Here is a 22,931-nt window from a genome sequence, read left to right on the forward strand (position 1 = left end):
GTGCACAGAACACGCAGATCGCAGGCACAGTGCACAGAACACGCAGATCGCAGGCGCAGTGCACAGAACACGCAGATCGCAGGCACAGTGCACAGAACACGCAGATCGCAGTGCACAGAACACACAGATCGCAGGCACAGTGCACAGAACACACAGATCGCAGGCGCAGTGCACAGAACACGCAGATCGCAGGCGCAGTGCACAGATTGTAGGCGCAGTGCACAGAACACACAGATCACAGACGCAGTGCACAGAACACGCAGGTACAGTGCACAGAACACGCAGATCGCAGGCGCAGTGCACAGAACACGCAGATCACAGGCTCAGTGCACAGAACACGCAGATCACAGGCGCAGTGCACAGAACACGCAGATCACAGGCGCAGTGCACAGAACATGCAGATCGCAGGTGCAGTGCACAGAACACGCAGATCGCAGGCACAGTGCACAGAACACGCAGATCACAGGCTCAGTGCACAGAACACGCAGATCACAGGCGCAGTGCACAGAACACGCAGATCACAGGCGCAGTGCACAGAACACGCAGATCGCAGGTGCAGTGCACAGAACACGCAGATCGCAGGCACAGTGCACAGAACACGCAGATCACAGGCTCAGTGCACAGAACACGCAGATCACAGGCGCAGTGCACAGAACACACAAATCGCAGGCGCAGTGCACAGAACACACAGATCGCAGGCGCAGTGCACAGAACACACAGATCGCAGGCGCAGTGCACAGAACACACAAATCGCAGGCGCAGTGCACAGAACACACAGATCGCAGGCGCAGTGCACAGAACACACAGATCGCAGGCGCAGTGCACAGAACACACAGATCGCAGGCGCAGTGCACAGAACACACAAATCGCAGGCGCAGTGCACAGAACACACAGATCGCAGGCGCAGTGCACAGAACACACAGATCGCAGGCGCAGTGCACAGAACACACAGATCACAGGTGCAGTGCACAGAACACGCAGGTACAGTGCACAGAACACGCAGATCGCAGGCGCAGTGCACAGATTGTAGGCGCAGTGCACAGAACACACAGATCACAGGCGCAGTGCACAGAACACGCAGATCGCAGGCACAGTGCACAGAACACTCAGATCGCAGTGCACAGAACACACAGATCGCAGGCGCAGTGCACAGAACACACAGATCGCAGGCGCAGTGCACAGAACACGCAGATCGCAGGCGCAGTGCACAGAACACGCAGATCGCAGGCACAGTGCACAGAACACGCAGATCGCAGGCGCAGTGCACAGAACACGCAGATCGCAGGCACAGTGCACAGAACACGCAGATCGCAGTGCACAGAACACACAGATCGCAGGCGCAGTGCACAGAAAACACAGATCGCAGGCGCAGTGCACAGAACACGCAGATCGCAGGCGCAGTGCACAGAACACGCAGATCGCAGGCACAGTGCACAGAACACGCAGATCGCAGGCGCAGTGCACAGAACACACAGATCACAGGTGCAGTGCACAGAACACGCAGGTACAGTGCACAGAACACGCAGATCGCAGGCGCAGTGCACAGATTGTAGGCGCAGTGCACAGAACACACAGATCACAGACGCAGTGCACAGAACACGCAGGTACAGTGCACAGAACACGCAGATCGCAGGCGCAGTGCACAGAACACGCAGATCACAGGCTCAGTGCACAGAACACGCAGATCACAGGCGCAGTGCACAGAACACGCAGATCACAGGCGCAGTGCACAGAACATGCAGATTGCAGGTGCAGTGCACAGAACACGCAGATCGCAGGCACAGTGCACAGAACACGCAGATCACAGGCTCAGTGCACAGAACACGCAGATCACAGGCGCAGTGCACAGAACACGCAGATCACAGGCGCAGTGCACAGAACATGCAGATCGCAGGTGCAGTGCACAGAACACGCAGATCGCAGGCACAGTGCACAGAACACGCAGATCACAGGCTCAGTGCACAGAACACGCAGATCACAGGCGCAGTGCACAGATCGCAGGCGCAGTGCACAGAACACGCAGATCACAGGCTCAGTGCACAGAACACGCAGATCACAGGCGCAGTGCACAGAACACGCAGATCACAGGCGCAGTGCACAGAACATGCAGATCGCAGGTGCAGTGCACAGAACACGCAGATCGCAGGCACAGTGCACAGAACACGCAGATCACAGGCTCAGTGCACAGAACACGCAGATCACAGGCGCAGTGCACAGAACACGCAGATCACAGGCGCAGTGCACAGAACATGCAGATCGCAGGTGCAGTGCACAGAACACGCAGATCGCAGGCACAGTGCACAGAACACGCAGATCACAGGCTCAGTGCACAGAACACGCAGATCACAGGCGCAGTGCACAGAACACGCAGATCACAGGCGCAGTGCACAGAACATGCAGATCGCAGGTGCAGTGCACAGAACACGCAGATCGCAGGCACAGTGCACAGAACACGCAGATCACAGGCTCAGTGCACAGAACACGCAGATCACAGGCGCAGTGCACAGAACACACAGATCGCAGGCGCAGTGCACAGAACACGCAGATCGCAGGCGCAGTGCACAGAACACGCAGATCGCAGGCGCAGTGCACAGAACACGCAGATCGCAGGCGCAGTGCACAGAACACGCAGATCGCAGGCGCAGTGCACAGAACACACAGATCGCAGGCGCAGTGCACAGAACACGCAGATCGCAGGCGCAGTGCACAGAACACGCAGATCGCAGGCGCAGTGCACAGAACACGCAGATCGCAGGCGCAGTGCACAGAACACGCAGATCGCAGGCGCAGTGCACAGAACACACAGATCGCAGGCGCAGTGCACAGAACACACAGATCGCAGGCGCAGTGCACAGAACACACAGATCGCAGGCGCAGTGCACAGAACAGTATTTTATTAAAAAAGAAAAAGAAAAGAGGTAGCTTTGTGGTGCACACAGTCAAAAACTGGCTATTGTTAATTAATTAAAACGTAACTTTTATTATAGTATTTCAAATAAACTCCCCACCTATCTAACAAGCGAAATATAAAAAACTAGAAGATAGTAAGAGATGAAATAATAAAATCTGGCTCTGGGGCAGCTGATATAGCTCCTATTAATGCTCAATAGTCGATCCAAATATCAATATTAATATTGTGTCTACACGTGGTATATGAATTTTCACCACTGTATATATTGCATAGTGATCCACCGATCAACAAAACACAAACAGAAACGAAAAACACTCCTCATATATTTAATCCATATCGTTATATAATTAGGGAGTGATCAACAAATGAAAATGGGTTTTGTAGTGTGTATTTATCACTGAGTGGTAGAATAGGGCAGTTTACGTCCTGTGTGAAGTGAACTAACCACTCACTTAGATGATATGTCTCCCCCATACACTGTATTCTGCTGAGTTCTCCACTATCAGGAAGTAACAGAACCGGTCACTGTAACAATGATGTAACAAATAAGTTATACATTCTTTTCTCTATGAGCTGCTGAGGTGCAGAACATGATCTGCAATTATAACTACTCACAATGCCTAGATAAATATATTCCTATTAAACGGCTTGCCATCTGAGTTTATACAGAACTCCGGAGATTATGTTCATAGAATATTAAAGTGACAGAATAATTTATTAGTGGAAATAATAACGGCTTGACTGATTATTCCTTCCTCTCTATACTGCTGGAATCTGTAATCAAGTTACAGAGTGAATACTCAACACATCTCACTGAAGTAGTGACAATTCACTTCCAAATGGATGCAAGGGATTATAATCCCATTCATGTGCTACCCATATGGATATATTTATTGTAGATGCTATTAATTAATCAGGTATGATTGATTGCCCTTCAGGGTGTGTGATGGAACGTCTGATTTAGTCACCATTCTAACATGATTGTATTTCTGACGTGTTATGAATTAAGGCTAAATTGCTTCCTGACCTTATCTCTCAATACACGTATTGATATATCTTTTTAAATGGTCCTATATCTTACACACGTCAATCAGTAAGCTGTATAAACAATATTCAGTTACCAGTGTCTCCTTATGTATTAAACTAGCAGCAATCTATTAGGTTCACGTTGGCTGTATTAAGTAAAATGCTCGTCTGCACATAAACAGTCATTATTCTCTCACAGTAAAAAAAGACTAGGGATGATATGTATCTCATGTTGGGGCAGTGTTGTATTGCAGCAACGTTTGCACCCATGGTTAAACAGTGTCTCTTTCTGTATTAAGCTAGCAACAGTCTGTTAAGTTCACGTTAGCCGTTCTGAGTAGAACGGTATTAAACGATCCTGGTCTGCACAGTGTTACAGGCAGTTATAAATCTCTCACAGTGAAAGAGACTGGAGATAACATATATCTCATGTTCGGGGGCAGTGTTGTATTTCATTAACACTTGCACCCTCGGTTAAATCACTTTAATTGCACTAACATAAAATATTTTCACAATATCATTAGGAGCATATCTAGGGCCGTCAGCGCCTCACTCCAATGCGCATTTCGCCCATAGCTTAATCATGGAGCTGACCAGACTGTGGGGGGTGTGTATGTCCATTAGAATTTGTACTAACCAATCAGAGCCGCTCTGGATACAAACGCAGATCACAGGCGCAGATCACAGGCGCAGTGCACAGAACACGCAGATCACAGGCGCAGTGCACAGAACACACAGATCGCAGGCGCAGTGCATAGAACACGCAGGTCGCAGGCGCAGTGCACAGAACATGCAGGCACAGTGCACAGAACACGCAGGCGCAGTGCACAGAACATGCAGGCACAGTGCACAGAACACGCAGGCGCAGTGCACAGAACACGCAGATCGCAGGTGCAGTGCACAGAACACGCAGATCACAGTGCGCAGTACACGCAGATCGCAGGTGCAGTGCACAGAACACGCAGATCGCAGGTGCAGTACACAGAACACGCAGAACACGCAGATCGCAGGTGCAGTACACAGAACACGCAGATCGCAGGTTCAGTGCACAGAACACGCAGATCGCAGTGTGCAGAACACGCAGGTGCAGTGCACAGAACACGCCGATTGCAGGTGCAGTACACAGAACACGCAGAACACCCAGATCGCAGTTGCAGTGCACAGAACACGCAGATCGTAGGTGCAGTACACAGAACACGCAGATTGCAGGTGCAGTACACAGAACACACAGAACACCCAGATCGCAGTTGCAGTGCACAGAACACGCAGATCGAAGGTGCAGTACACAGAACACGCAGAACACGCAGATCGCAGGTGCAGTGCACAGAACACGCAGATCGCAGTGCGCAGAACAAGCAGGCGCAGTGCACAGAACACGCAGATTGCAGGAGCAGTACACAGAACACGCAGATCGCAGGTGCAGTACACAGAACACGCAGAACACGCAGATCGCAGGTGCAGTGCACAGAACACGCAGATCGCAGTGCGCAGAACACACAGGCGCAGTGCACAGAACAAGCAGATTGCAGGTGCAGTACACAGAACGTGCAAAACACGCAGATCGCAGATGCAGTGCACAGAAAACGCAGATCGCAGGTGCAGTACACAGAACACGCAGAACACGCAGATCACTGTGCGCAGATCGCAGGTGCAGTGCACAGAACACGCAGATCGCAGTGCACAGAACACACAGGCGCAGTGCACAGAACACGCAGATTGCAGGTGCAGTACAAAGAACACGCAGAACACGCAGATCGCAGGTGCAGTGCACAGAACACGCAGATCGCAGGTGCAGTACACAGAACACGCAGATCGGTGGTGCAGTACACAGAACACGCAGATCGCAGGTTCAGTGCACAGAACACGCAGATCGCAGTGTGCAGAACACGCAGGCGCAGTGCACAGAACACGCAGATTGCAGGTGCAGTACACAGAACACGCAGAACACGCAGATCGCAGTTGCAGTGCACAGAACACGCAGATCAGAGGTGCAGTACACAGAACACGCAGAACACGCAGATCGCAGGTGCAGTACACAGAACACGCAGAACACGCAGAACGCAGGTGCAGTGCACAGAACACGCAGATCGCAAGTGCAGTACACAGAACACGCAGAACACACAGATCGCAGGTGCAGTACACAGAACACGCAGAACACGCAGATCGCAGGTGCAGTGCACAGAACACGCAGATCGCAGTGCGCAGAACAAGCAGGCGCAGTGCACAGAACACACAGATTGCAGGTGCAGTACACAGAACACACAGAACACGCAGATCGCAGGTGCAGTACACAGAACACGCAGAACACGCAGATCGCAGGTGCAGTGCACAGAACACGCAGATCGCAGTGCGCAGAACACACAGGCGCAGTGCACAGAACACGCAGATTGCAGGTGCAGTACACAGAATGCGCAAAACACGCAGATCGCAGGTGCAGTACACAGAACACGCAGATCACACTGTGCAGTACGCAGAACACGCAGATCGCAGGTGCAGTGCACAGAACACGCAGATCGCAGTGCGCAGAACACACAGGCGCAGTGCACAGAACACGCAGATTGCAGGTGCAGTACACAGAACACGCAGAACACGCAGATCGCAGGTGCAGTACACAGAACACGCAGATCGCAGGTTCAGTGCACAGAACAAGCAGATTGCAGTGTGCAGAACACGCAGGCGCAGTGCACAGAACACGCAGGTTGCAGGTGCTTTACACAGAACACGCAGAACACGCAGATCGCAGTTGCAGAGCACAGAACACGCAGATAGCAGGTGCAGTACACAGAACACGCAGAACACGCAGATTGCAGGTGCAGTACACAGAACACGCAGAACACGCAGATCGCAGGTGCAGTGCACAGAACACGCAGATCGCAGGTGCAGTACACAGAACACGCAGAACACAGATCGCAGGTGCAGTACACAGAACACGCAGAACACGCAGATCGCAGGTGCAGTGCACAGAACACGCAGATCGCAGTGCGCAGAACACGCAGGCGCAGTGCACAGAACACGCAGATCGCAGGTGCAGTACACAGAACACGCAGATCGCAGGTGCAGTGCACAGAACACGCAGATCGCAGGTGCAGTGCACAGAACACGCAGATCGCAGGTGCAGTGCACAGAACACGCAGATCGCAGTGCGCAGAACACGCAGGCGCAGTGCACAGAACACGCAGATCGCAGGTGCAGTACACAGAACACGCAGATCGCAGGTGCAGTGCACAGAACACGCAGATCGCAGTGCACAGAACAAGCAGGCGCAGTGCACAGAACACGCAGATTGCAGTTGCAGTACACAGAACACACAGAACACGCAGATCGCAGGTGCAGTACACAGAACACGCAGAACACGCAGATCGCAGGTGCAGTGCACAGAACACGCAGATCGCAGTGCGCAGAACACGCAGGCGCAGTGCACAGAACACGCAGATTGCAGGTGCAGTACACAGAAGATGCAGAACACGCAGATTGCAGGTGCAGTGCACAGAACACGCAGACCGCAGGTGCAGTACACAGAACATGCAGAACACGCAGAACGCAGGTGCAGTACGCAGAACACGCAGATCGCAGGTGCAGTACACAGAACACGCAGAACAAACAGATCGCAGGTGCAGTGCACAGAACACGCAGATCGCAGTGCGCAGAACACGCAGGCGCAGTGCACAGAACACGCAGATTGCAGGTGCAGTACACAGAACATGCAGAACACGCAGAACGCAGGTGCAGTACGCAGAACACGCAGATCGCAGGTGCAGTACACAGAACACGCAGAACAAACAGATCGCAGGTGCAGTGCACAGAACACGCAGATCGCAGTGCGCAGAACACGCAGGCGCAGTGCACAGAACACGCAGATTGCAGGTGCAGTACACAGAACACACAGAACACGCAGATCGCAGGTGCAGTACACAAAACACACAGAACAGGTAGATCGCAGGTGCAGTGCACAGAACACGCAGATCGCAGTGCGCAGAACACGCAGGCGCAGTGCACAGAACACGCAGATTGCAGGTGCTTTACACAGAACACGCAGATCGCAGGTGCAGTGCACAGAACACGCAGATCGCAGGTGCAGTACACAGAACACGCAGAACTCGCAGATCGCAGGCGCAGTGCACAGAACATGCAGGTGCAGTGCACAGAACACGCAGGCGCAGTGCACAGAACACGCAGGCGCATCGCACAGAATACGCAGGCGCAGTGCACAGAACACGCAGGCGCAGTGCACAGAACACGCAGATCGCAGTGCACAGAACACGCAGGCACAGTGCACAGAACACACAGATCGCAGGTGCAGTGCACAGAACACGCAGATCACAGTGCGCAGTGCGCAGAACACGCAGATCGCAGGTGCAGTGCACAGAACACGTAGATCGCAGTGCGCAGAACACACAGGCACAGTGCACAGAACACGCAGATTGCAGGTGCAGTACACAGAACACGCAGAACACGCAGATCGCAGGTGCAGTGCACATAACACGCAGATCGCAGGTGCAGTACACAGAACACGCAGAACACGCAGATCGCAGGTGCAGTACACAGAACACGCAGATCGCAGGTTCAGTGCACAGAACACGCAGATCGCAGTGTGCAGAACACGCAGGTGCAGTGCACAGAACACGCAGATTGCAGGTGCAGTACACAGAACACGCAGAACACCCAGATCGCAGTTGCAGTGCACAGAACACGCAGATCGCAGGTGCAGTACACAGAACACGCAGAACACGCAGATCGCAGGTGCAGTGCACAAAACACGCAGATCGCAGTGCGCAGAACAAGCAGGCGCAGTACACAGAACACGCAGATTGCAGGTGCAGTACACAGAACACACAGAACACGCAGATCGCAGGTGCAGTACACAGAACACGCAGATCGCAGGTGCAGTGCACAGAACACGCAGATCGCAGTGCGCAGAACACACAGGTGCAGTGCACAGAACACGCAGATTGCAGGTGCAGTACACAGAACGTGCAAAACACGCAGATCGCAGATGCAGTGCACAGAAAACGCAGATCGCAGGTGCAGTACACAGAACACGCAGAACATGCAGATCACAGTGCGCAGTGCGCAGATCGCAGGTGCAGTGCACAGAACACGCAGATCGCAGTGCGCAGAACACACAGGCACAGTGCACAGAACACGCAGATTGCAGGTGCAGTACACAGAACACGCAGAACACGCAGATCGCAGGTGCAGTGCACAGAACACGCAGATCGCAGGTGCAGTACACAGAACACGCAGAACACGCAGATCGCAGGTGCAGTACACAGAACACGCAGATCGCAGGTTCAGTGCACAGAACACGCAGATTGCAGTGTGCAGAAGACGCAGGCGCAGTGCACAGAACACGCAGATTGCAGGTGCTTTACACAGAACACGCAGAACACGCAGATCGCAGTTGCAGTGCACAGAACATGCAGATAGCAGGTGCAGTACACAGAACACGCAGAACACGCAGATTGCAGGTGCAGTACACAGAACACGCAGAACACGCAGATCGCAGGTGCAGTGCACAGAACACGCAGATCGCAGGTGCAGTGCACAGAACACGCAGATCGCAGTGCGCAGAACACGCAGGCACAGTGCACAGAACACGCAGATCGCAGGTGCAGTACACAGAACACGCAGATCGCAGGTGCAGTGCACAGAACACGCAGATCGCAGTGCACAGAACAAGCAGGCGCAGTGCACAGAACACGCAGATTGCAGTTGCAGTACACAGAACACACAGAACACGCAGATCGCAGGTGCAGTACACAGAACACGCAGAACACGCAGATCGCAGGTGCAGTGCACAGAACACGCAGATCGCAGTGCGCAGAACACGCAGGCGCAGTGCACAGAACACGCAGATTGCAGGTGCAGTACACAGAACACGCAGAACACGCAGATTGCAGGTGCAGTGCACAGAACACGCAGATCGCAGGTGCAGTACACAGAACACGCAGAACACGCAGAACGCAGGTGCAGTACGCAGAACACGCAGATCGCAGGTGCAGTACACAGAACACGCAGAACAAGCAGATCTCAGGTGCAGTGCACAGAACACGCAGATCGCAGTGCGCAGAACACGCAGGCGCAGTGCACAGAACACGCAGATTGCAGGTGCAGTACACAGAACACACAGAACACGCAGATCGCAGGTGCAGTACACAGAACACACAGAACAGGCAGATCGCAGGTGCAGTGCACAGAACACGCAGATCGCAGTGCGCAGAACACGCAGGCGCAGTGCACAGAACACGCAGATTGCAGGTGCTGTACACAGAACACGCAGAACACGCAGATCGCAGGTGCAGTGCACAGAACACGCAGATCGCAGTGCACAGAACACGCAGGAACAGTGCACAGAACACGCAGATCACAGGTGCAGTGCACAGAACACGCAGATCACAGTGCGCAGAACACGCAGATCGCAGGTGCAGTGCACAGAACACGCAGATCGCAGTGCGCAGAACACACAGGCACAGTGCACAGAACACGCAGATTGCAGGTGCAGTACACAGAACACGCAGAACACGCAGATCGCAGGTGCAGTGCACAGAACACGTAAATCGCAGGTGCAGTACACAGAACACGCAGAACACGCAGATCGCAGGTGCAGTACACAGAACACGCAGTTTGCAGGTTCAGTGCACAGAACACGCAGATCGCAGTGTGCAGAACACGCAGGTGCAGTGCACAGAACACGAAGATTGCAGGTGCAGTACACAGAACACGCAGAACACCCAGATCGCAGTTGCAGTGCACAGAACATGCAGATTGCAGGTGCAGTACACAGAACACGCAGAACACGCAGATTGCAGGTGCAGTACACAGAACACGCAGAACACCCAGATCGCAGTTGCAGTGCACAGAACACGCAGATCGCAGGTGCAGTACACAGAACACGCAGAACACGCAGATCGCAGGTGCAGTGCACAGAACACCCAGATCGCAGTGCGCAGAACAAGCAGGCGCAGTACACAGAACACGCAGATTGCAGGTGCAGTACACAGAACACGCAGAACACGCAGATCACAGTGCGCAGTGCGCAGGTGCAGTGCACATAACACGCAGATCGCAGTGCGCAGAACACACAGGCGCAGTGCACAGAACACGCAGATTGCAGCTGCAGTACACAGAACACGCAGAACACGCAGATCGCAGGTGCAGTGCACAGAACACGCAGATCGCAGGTGCAGTACACAGAACACGCAGAACACGCAGATCGGTGGTGCAGTACACAGAACACGCAGATCGCAGGTTCAGTGCACAGAACACGCAGATTGCAGTGTGCAGAACACACAGGCACAGTGCACAGAACACGCAGATTGCAGGTGCAGTACACAGAACACGCAGAACACGCAGATCGCAGGTGCAGTGCACAGAACATGCAGATCGCAGTTGCAGTGCACAGAACACGCAGATCGCAGGTGCAGTACACAGAACACGCAGATCGCAGGTGCAGTGCACAGAACACGCAGATCGCAGTGCGCAGAACAAGCAGGCGCAGTACACAGAACACGCAGATTGCAGGTGCAGTACACAGAACACACATAACACGCAGATCGCAGGTGCAGTACACAGAACACGCAGAACACGCAGATCGCAGGTGCAGTGCACAGAACACGCAGATCGCAGTGCGCAGAACACACAGGCGCAGTGCACAGAACACGCAGATTGCAGGTGCAGTACACAGAACGTGCAAAACACGCAGATCGCAGATGCAGTGCACAGAAAACGCAGATTGCAGGTGCAGTACACAGAACACGCAGAACACGCAGATCACAGTGCGCAGTGCGCAGATCGCAGGTGCAGTGCACAGAACACGCAGATCGCAGTGCGCAGAACACACAGGCGCAGTGCACAGAACACGCAGATTGCAGGTGCAGTACACAGAACACGCAGATTGCAGGTGCAGTGCACAGAACACGCAGATCGCAGGTGCAGTACACAGAACACGCAGAACACGCAGATCGCAGTTGCAGTGCACAGAACACGCAGATAGCAGGTGCAGTACACAGAACACGCAGAACACGCAGATTGCAGGTGCAGTACACAGAACACGCAGAACACGCAGATCGCAGGTGCAGTGCACAGAACACGCAGATCGCAGGTGCAGTACACAGAACACGCAGAACACACAGATCGCAGGTGCAGTACACAGAACACGCAGATCGCAGGTGCAGTGCACAGAACACGCAGATCGCAGTGGGCAGAACACGCAGGCGCAGTGCACAGAACACGCAGATCGCAGGTGCAGTACACAGAACACGCAGATCGCAAGTGCAGTGCACATAACACGCAGATCGCAGTGCACAGAACAAGCAGGCGCAGTGCACAGAACACGCAGATTGCAGTTGCAGTACACAGAACACACAGAACACGCAGATCGCAGGTGCAGTACACAGAACACGCAGAACACGCAGATCGCAGGTGCAGTGCACAGAACACGCAGATCGCAGTGCGCAGAACACGCAGGCGCAGTGCACAGAACACGCAGATTGCAGGTGCAGTACACAGAACACGCAGAACACGCAGATCGCAGGTGCAGTGCACAGAACACGCAGATCGCAGGTGCAGTACACAGAAACGCAGAACACGCAGATCGCAGGTGCAGTGCACAGAACACGCAGATTGCAGGTGCAGTACACAGAACACGCAGAACACGCAGATTTCAGGTGCAGTGCACAGAACACGCAGATCGCAGGTGCAGTACACAGAACACGCAGAACACGCAGAACGCAGGTGCAGTACGTAGAACACGCAGATCGCAGGTGCAGTACACAGAACACGCAGAACAAGCAGATCGCAGGTGCAGTGCACAGAACACGCAGATCGCAGTGCGCAGAACACGCAGGCGCAGTGCACAGAACACGCAGATTGCAGGTGCAGTACACAGAACACACAGAACACGCAGATCGCAGGTGCAGTACACAGAACACACAGAACAGGCAGATCGCAGGTGCAGTGCACAGAACATGCAGATCGCAGTGCGCAGAACACGCAGGCGCAGTGCACAGAACACGCAGATTGCAGGTGCTGTACACAGAACACGCAGAACACGCAGATCGCAGGTGCAGTGCACAGAACACGCAGATCGCAGTACACAGAACACGCAGAACACGCAGATCGCAGGCGCAGTGCACAGAACACGCAGGTGCAGCGCACAGAATACGCAGGCGCAGTGCACAGAACACGCAGATCGCAGTGCACAGAACACGCAGGCACAGTGCACAGAACACGCAGATCGCAGGTGCAGTGCACAGAACACGCAGATCACAGTGCGCAGTGCGCAGAACACGCAGATCGCAGGTGCAGTGCACAGAACACGCAGATCGCAGTGCGCAGAACACACAGGCGCAGTGCACAGAACACGCAGATTGCAGGTGCAGTACACAGAACACGCAGAACACGCAGATCGCAGGTGCAGTGCACAGAACACGCAGATCGCAGGTGCAGTACACAGAACACGCAGATCGCAGGTGCAGTACACAGAACACGCAGATCGCAGGTTCAGTGCACAGAACACGCAGGTCGCAGTGTGCAGAACACGCAGGTGCAGTGCACAGAACACGCAGATTGCAGGTGCAGTACACAGAACACGCAGAACACCCAGATCGCAGTTGCAGTGCACAGAACACGCAGATCGCAGGTGCAGTTCACAGAACACGCAGAACACGCAGATTGCAGGTGCAGTACACAGAACACGCAGAACACCCAGATCGCAGTTGCAGTGCACAGAACATGCAGATCGCAGGTGCAGTGCACAGAACACGCAGATCGCAATGCGCAGAACAAGCAGGCGCAGTGCACAGAACACGCAGATTGCAGATGCAGTACACAGAACACACAGAACACGCAGATCGCAGGTGCAGTACACAGAACACGCAGAACACGCAGATCGCAGGTGCAGTGCACAGAACACGCAGATCGCAGTGCGCAGAACACACAGGCGCAGTGCACAGAACACGCAGATTGCAGGTGCAGTACACAGAACGTGCAAAACACGCAGATCGCAGATGCAGTGCACAGAAAACGCAGATCGCAGGTGCAGAACACAGAACATGCAGAACACGCAGATCACAGTGCGCAGATCGCAGGTTCAGTGCACAGAACACGCAGATCGCAGTGTGCAGAACACGCAGGCGCAGTGCACAGAACACGCAGATTGCAGGTGCAGTACACAGAACACGCAGAACACGCAGATCGCAGTTGCAGTGCACAGAACACGCAGATCAGAGGTGCAGTACACAGAACATGCAGAACACGCAGATCGCAGGTGCAGTACACAGAACACGCAGAACGCAGGTGCAGTGCACAGAACACGCAGATCGCAAGTGCAGTACACAGAACACGCAGAACACACAGATCGCAGGTGCAGTACACAGAACACGCAGAACACGCAGATCGCAGGTGCAGTGCACAGAACACGCAGATCGCAGTGCGCAGAACACGCAGGCGCAGTGCACAGAACACGCAGATCGCAGGTGCAGTACACAGAACACGCAGAACACGCAGATCGCAGGTGCAGTGCACAGAACACGCAGATCGCAGTGCGCAGAACAAGCAGGCGCAGTGCACAGAACACACAGATTGCAGGTGCATTACACAGAACACACAGAACACGCAGATCGCAGGTGCAGTACACAGAACACGCAGAACAAGCAGATCGCAGGTGCAGTACACAGAACACGCAGATCGCAGGTTCAGTGCACAGAACACGCAGATTGCAGGGTGCAGAACACGCAGGCGCAGTGCACAGAACACGCAGATTGCAGGTGCTTTACACAGAACACGCAGATCGCAGTTGCAGTGCACAGAACACGCAGATAGCAGGTGCAGTACACAGAACACGCAGATTGCAGGTGCAGTACACAGAACACGCAGAACACGCAGATCGCAGGTGCAGTGCACAGAACACGCAGATCGCATGTGCAGTACACAGAACATGCAGAACACACAGATCGCAGGTACAGTACACAGAACACGCAGAACACGCAGATCGCAGGTGCAGTGCACAGAACACGCAGATCGCAGTGCGCAGAACACGCAGGCGCCTGTGCACAGAACACGCAGATCGCAGGTGCAGTACACAGAACACGCAGATCGCAGGTGCAGTGCACAGAACACGCAGATCGCAGTGCACAGAACAAGCAGGCGCAGTGCACAGAACACGCAGATTGCAGTTGCAGTACACAGAACACACAGAACACGCAGATCGCAGGTGCAGTACACAGAACACGCAGAACACGCAGATCGCAGGTGCAGTGCACAGAACACGCAGATCGCAGTGCGCAGAACACGCAGGCGCAGTGCACAGAACACGCAGATCGCAGGTGCAGTACACAGAACACGCAGATCGCAGGTGCAGTGCACAGAACACGCAGATCGCAGTGCGCAGAACAAGCAGGCGCAGTGCACAGAACACACAGATTGCAGGTGCATTACACAGAACACACAGAACACGCAGATCGCAGGTGCAGTACACAGAACACGCAGAACAAGCAGATCGCAGGTGCAGTACACAGAACACGCAGATCGCAGGTTCAGTGCACAGAACACGCAGATTGCAGGGTGCAGAACACGCAGGCGCAGTGCACAGAACACGCAGATTGCAGGTGCTTTACACAGAACACGCAGAACACGCAGATCGCAGTTGCAGTGCACAGAACACGCAGATAGCAGGTGCAGTACACAGAACACGCAGATTGCAGGTGCAGTACACAGAACACGCAGAACACGCAGATCGCAGGTGCAGTGCACAGAACACGCAGATCGCATGTGCAGTACACAGAACATGCAGAACACACAGATCGCAGGTGCAGTACACAGAACACGCAGATCGCAGGTGCAGTGCACAGAACACGCAGATCGCAGTGCGCAGAACACGCAGGCGCCTGTGCACAGAACACGCAGATCGCAGGTGCAGTACACAGAACACGCAGATCGCAGGTGCAGTGCACAGAACACGCAGATCGCAGTGCACAGAACAAGCAGGCGCAGTGCACAGAACACGCAGATTGCAGTTGCAGTACACAGAACACACAGAACACGCAGATCGCAGGTGCAGTACACAGAACACGCAGAACACGCAGATCGCAGGTGCAGTGCACAGAACACGCAGATCGCAGTGCGCAGAACACGCAGGCGCAGTGCACAGAACACGCAGATTGCAGGTGCAGTACACAGAACACACAGAACACGCAGATCGCAGGTGCAGTACACAGAACACACAGAACAGGCAGATCGCAGGTGCAGTGCACAGAACACGCAGATCGCAGTGCGCAGAACACGCAGGCGCAGTGCACAGAACACGCAGAACATGCAGATCGCAGGTGCAGTGCACAGAACACGCAGATCGCAGTGCGCAGAACACGCAGGCGCAGTGCACAGAACACGCAGAACACGCAGATCGCAGGTGCAGTGCACAGAACACGCAGAACAGGCAGATCGCAGGTGCAGTGCGCAGAACACGCAGATCGCAGGTGCAGTGCACAGAACACGCAGATCGCAGTGCACAGAACACGCAGATTGCAGGCTCAGTGCACAGAACACGCAGATTTCAGGGTCAGTGCACAGAACACGCAGATCGCAGGCGCAGTGCACAGAACACGCAGATCGCAGTGCACAGAACACGCAGATTGCAGGCTCAGTGCACAGAACACGCAGATAGCAGGTGCAGTGCACAGAACACGCAGATCGCAGGCGCAGTGCGCAGAACACGCAGATCGCAGGTGCAGTGCACAGAACACGCAGATCGCAGTGCACAGTTGCAGGTAATTAGTGTTGTACAGTAGAGTTACTGTAACGTACTTCTCTCTGTTACGTGTGGTCAGTGCTGCGCTTGGTTTTTGCTGCTCGCGTTTGCGGTTTGGGACAGATAAAAGACATCTGATCCGCGCATCTCCGATTGTGATAACGTTTTATCATGTGATTAATGATTATTTGACATTTTCTCTTAGGCTGGAATGGTGTCTCCTGAGTACCCTGAACAGCTGATTATCTCTCTGGAGCCTGAGGGGGCTTCAATATACTGCAGGAAACTCCGACTGCACCAGATGATCGACCTCAGCAGCAAAGCTGCAATCAATGGCATTAGCCCCACAGATCCAGGTGTGTTGTCTTCTATCATGATATGAGCTGTGTATATAGTGACATAAGTAGGGGTACCGACACACTGCCGCTAACCCACGCCCCCCGCATCTGGCGCGCTGAGTGTCTGGAACAGCAGCGTTTTCCAGACACTCAGGACGTGACACACCCTGGAGCAGACGCTGGCAACATTCAGCCCCAGGGGGCAACACAAGCAAGTGGCCCCGGCTTTCTTCCAACTAACAAACTGATTATATAGAGAGAGAGAGAGAGAGAGAGAGAGAGAATGGGAAAGTACTGCGCCACAAAAAATAATGAAAGAGACTCTTCCCAGTATTTTGGGGCGTCCGCTGCCCCCCAAGTACACAGATGGTAGATCACTGTAGGAAATGAATCTATGACAGGGGAATGGGGGTATAAGCGACCAATGGTGTCACGCAATATTTCACATTAAAAGGATCAGATACCCAATGTTAAAAAGTAGAACAATTTATTTACCTATATATATACCCTATTTTTTATGCTTTTGGTCGCTTATACCCCCATTCCCCTGTTTTATACAGGATATATATATATATATATATATATATATATATATATATATATATATATATATATATATTAGAGATGAGCGGTTTGGATTACCTTGAACTTGAGACGCAATAGAAGTATCTCAGTAATACAGAGCAGCATAGGTGTCATCATATTACCAGTGATTGGTTGCACGCAGGGGGTCAGGGGGGCATTGGGAGTTGTACTTTCATGTATGTTATTGTTACTGACGTACATTTATGTAGAAGTAATGTCTTTATTTCTATATTCAGCCAAAGATCACATTCGAAGGAACCGACAGAGTCGCACTTTTCTGGTGGAGAATGTGATTGGAGAGCTGTGGTCAGAGCTGGAGGAAGGTACGAATTCCTTTCACGTAATAAATGAGCGTAAATAACATTTATTATACATATACCAGTGACAGATATACCATATACCATCCTCTGCCTGCTCCCTTGTAATAGGGGGATTCCGTTTTCTGTGATGTGCAGCTGCGCAAATCCCTTATAATTCTGGGAGAGCAACTGCGCCAATCGTACAGCAGAGCAAGGTCATATTATTATCATGTATAGATTGTCACAAGGGGAAATACAATGACTGCAGTGTACCGCCATTACAAGCATTCTCACATCGTTCCGACAATGTAACGCCATTACAAGCATTCTCACACCGTTCCGACAATGTACCGCCATAATAAGCATTCTCACACCTTCCAACAATGTACCGCCATAGCAAGCATTCTCACACCGTTCCGACAATGTAACGCCATAACAAGCATTCTCACACCGTTCCGACAATGTACCGCCATAACAAGCATTTTCACACCATTCCGACAATGTACCGCCATAACAAGCATTCTCACACTGTTCCGACAATGTACCGCCATAACAAGCATTCTCACATCGTTCCGACAATGTACCGCCATAACAAGCATTCTCACATCGTTCCGACAATGTACCGCCATAACAAGCATTTTCACACCGTTCCGACAATGTAACGCCATAACAAGCATTCTCACACCGTTCCGACAATGTACCGCCATAACAAGCATTTTCACACCGTTCCGACAATGTAACGCCATAACAAGCATTCTCACATCGTTCCAACAATGTAACGCCATAACAAGCATTCTCACATCGTTCCGACAATGTAACGCCATAACAAGCATTACCACACCGTTCCGACAATGTACCGCCATAACAAGCATTCTCACACCGTTCCGACAATGTACCGCCATAACAAGCATTTTCACACAGTTCCGACAATGTAACGCCATAACAAGCATTCTCACATCGTTCCAACAATGTAACGCCATAACAAGCATTCTCACATCGTTCCGACAATGTAACGTCATAACAAGCATTCTCACACCTTCCAACAATGTACCGCCATAACAAGCATTCTCACACCGTTCCGACAATGTACCGCCATAACAAGCATTCTCACATCGTTCCGACAATGTACCGCAATAACAAGCATTCTCACACCGTTCCGACAATGTAACGCCATAACAAGCATTCTCACATCGTTCCGACAATGTACCACCATAACAAGCATTCTCACATCGTTCCGACAATGTACCGCCATAACAAGCATTCTCACACCATTCCGACAATGTACCGCCATAACAAGCATTCTCACACTGTTCCGACAATATACCGCCATAACAAGCATTCTCACATCGTTTCGACAATGTAACGCCATAACAAGCATTACCACACCGTTCCGACAATGTACCGCCATAACAAACATTCTCACACCGTTCCGATAATGTACCGCCATAACAAGCATTTTCACACCGTTCCGACAATGTAACGCCATAACAAGCATTCTCACATCGTTCCGACAATGTAACGCCATAACAAGCATTCTCACATCGTTCCGACAATGTAACGTCATAACAAGCATTCTCACACTGTTCCGACAATGTAACATCATAACAAGCTTTCTCACACCGTTCCGACAATGTAACGCCATAACAAGCATTCTCACACCGTTCCGACAATGTAACGCCATAACAAGCATTCTCACATCGTTCCGACAATGTACCGCCATAACAAGCATTCTCACACCGTTCCGACAATGTAATGCCATAACAAGCATTCTCACACTGTCCCGACAATGTAACGCCATAACAAGCATTCTCACATCGTTCCGACAATGTAACGCCATAACAAGCATTCTCACATCGTTCCGACAATGTAACGTCATAACAAGCATTCTCACACTGTTCCGACAATGTAACATCATAACAAGCTTTCACACACCGTTCCGACAATGTAACGCCATAACAAGCATTCTCACTCCGTTCCAACAATGTAATGCCATAACAAGCATTCTCACACCGTTCCAACAATGTAATGCCATAACAAGCATTTTCACTCTGTTCCAACAATGTGACGCCATAACAAGCATTCTCACTCCGTTCCGACAATGTATCATCACTACAAGCATTCTCACACCGTTCCAACAATGTAATGCCATAACAAGCAATCTCACACTGTTCCAACAATGTAACACCATAACAAGCATTCTCACACAGTTCCAACAATGTAATGCCATAACAAGCAATCTCACACTGTTCCAACAATGTAACGCCATAACAAGCAATCTCACACTGTTCCAACAATGTAACGCCATAACAAGCAATCTCACACCGTTCCAACAATGTAATGCCATAACAAGCATTCTCACACTGTTCCAACAATATAACACCATAACAAGCATTCTCACACCGTTCCAACAATGTAATGCCATAACAAGCAATCTCACACTGTTCCAACAATGTAACGCCATAACAAGCAATCTCACACCGTTCCAACAATGTAATACCATAACAAGCAATCTCACACTGTTCCAACAATGTAACACCATAACAAGCATTCTCACACCGTTCCAACAATGTAATGCCATAACAAGCAATCTCACACTGTTCCAACAATGTAACGCCATAACAAGCAATCTCACACCGTTCCAACAATGTAATGCCATAACAAGCATTCTCACACTGTTCCAACAATGTAACGCCATAACAAGCATTCTCACACTGTTCCAACAATGTAACGCCATAACAAGCAATCTCACACCGTTCCAACAATGTAACGCCATTACAAGCATTCTGACACTGTTCCAACAATGTGACACCATAACAAGCATTCTCACACCATTCCAACAATGTAATGACATAACAAGCATTCTCACACTGTTCCAACAATGTAACGCCATAACAAGCATTCTAACACCATTCCGACAATGTAACGCCATAACAAGCATTCTCACACCGTTCCGACAATGTAATGCCATAACAAGCATTCTCACACAGTTCCAACAATGTATTGCCATTACAAGCATTCTCACACTGTTCCAACAATGTGACACCATAACAAGCATTCTCACACTGTTCCAACAATGTAACACCATAACAACCATTCTCACACCGTTCCGACAATGTAATGCCATAACAAGCATTCTCACACAGTTCCAACAATGTAACGCCATAACAAGCATTCTCACACTGTTCCAACAATGTAATGCCATAACAAGCATTCTCACACAGTTCCAACAATGTACCGCCATAACAAGCATTCTCACACAGTTCCAACAATGTAACGCCATAACAAGCATTCTCACACTGTTCCAACAATGTGACACCATAACAAGCATTCTCACACTGTTCCAACAATGTAATGCCATAACAAGCATTCTCACACTGTTCCAACAATGTAACGCCATAACAAGCATTCTAACACCATTCCGACAATGTAACGCCATAACAAGCATTCTCACACCGTTCCGACAATGTAATGCCATAACAAGCTTTCTCACACAGTTCCAACAATGTATTGCCATTACAAGCTTTCTCACACAGTTCCAACAATGTAATGCCATAACAAGCTTTCTCACACAGTTCCAACAATGTAACGCCATAACAAGCATTCTCACACCGTTCCGACAATGTAATGCCATTACAAGCATTCTCACACAGTTCCAACAATGTATTGCCATTACAAGCATTCTCACACTGTTCCAACAATGTGACACCATAACAAGCATTCTCACACTGTTCCAACAATGTAACGCCATAACAAGCATTCTCACACAGTTCCAACAATGTAACGCCATAACAAGCATTCTCACACTGTTCCAACAATGTAACGCCATAACAAGCATTCTCACACTGTTCCAACAATGTAACGCCATAACAAGCATTCTCACACTGTTCCAACAATGTAACGCCATTACAAGCATTCTCACACTGTTCCAACAATGTGACACCATAACAAGCATTCTCACACTGTTCCAACAATGTACCGCCATAACAAGCATTCTCACACAGTTCCAACAATGTAACGCCATAACAAGCATTCTCACACTGTTCCAACAATGTGACACCATAACAAGCATTCTCACACTGTTCCAACAATGTAACGCCATAACAAGCATTCTCACACTGTTCCGACAATGTAACGCCATAACAAGCATTCTCACACAGTTCCAACAATGTAACACCATAACAAGCATTCTCACACTGTTCCAACAATGTGACACCATAACAAGCATTCTCACACTGTTCCGACAATGTAACGCCATAACAAGCATTCTCACACTGTTCCAACAATGTAACGCCATAACAAGCATTCTCACACTGTTCCGACAATGTAATGCCATAACAAGCATTCTCACACAGTTCCAACAATGTAACGCCATAACAAGCATTCTCACACTGTTCCGACAATGTAATGCCATAACAAGCATTCTCACACAGTTCCAACAATGTAACGCCATTACAAGCATTCTCACACTGTTCCAACAATGTGACACCATTACAAGCATTCTCACACTGTTCCAACAATGTAACGCCATTACAAGCATTCACACACCGTTCCAACAATGTAACGCCATAACAAGCATTCTCACACTGTTCCAACAATGTGACACCATAACAAGCATTCTCACACAGTTCCAACAATGTAAAGTCATAACAAGCATTCTCACACTGTTCCAACAATGTAAAGTCATAACAAGCATTCTCACACTGTTCCAACAATGTATTATTTATTTTATTATTTATTTATTAGCAGTTTCTTATATAGCGCAGCATATTCCGTTGCGCTTTACAATTAGAACAACAATTATAGAACAAAACTGGGCAAAGACAGACAGACAGACAGACAGACAGAGGTAGGAAGGCCCTGCTCGCAAGCTTACAATCTATAGGGAAATAGGCATTGATACACAAGGATAGATGCTACCTGTCACATAATGGTTCCCCAGGTTGCTAGGTTCTTATATGATATGATCACCCAGCAATGTTGGAAGACAAAATGTGAGTTTATGTGGACTGTACAGAGGGGATGTAACT

General features: G+C 50.9%; 1 protein-coding gene across 1 annotated transcript in view; it reads left to right on the forward strand.

The window, feature by feature from the left end:
- LOC135030565 (heat shock 70 kDa protein 12A) overlaps positions 1 to 22,931 on the forward strand; it is a 251,484-nt gene that overhangs the window by 70,992 nt on the left and 157,561 nt on the right. Inside the window, exons 4-5 of the mRNA XM_063953943.1 lie at positions 16,888 to 17,038; positions 17,842 to 17,928. Of these exons, the coding sequence (XP_063810013.1) occupies positions 16,888 to 17,038; positions 17,842 to 17,928 (238 nt within the window). The remainder of the gene's footprint in view (positions 1 to 16,887; positions 17,039 to 17,841; positions 17,929 to 22,931) is intronic.

Source organism: Pseudophryne corroboree, unplaced genomic scaffold, assembly GCF_028390025.1.
Source record: "Pseudophryne corroboree isolate aPseCor3 unplaced genomic scaffold, aPseCor3.hap2 scaffold_501, whole genome shotgun sequence".
NCBI lineage: Eukaryota > Metazoa > Chordata > Amphibia > Anura > Myobatrachidae > Pseudophryne > Pseudophryne corroboree.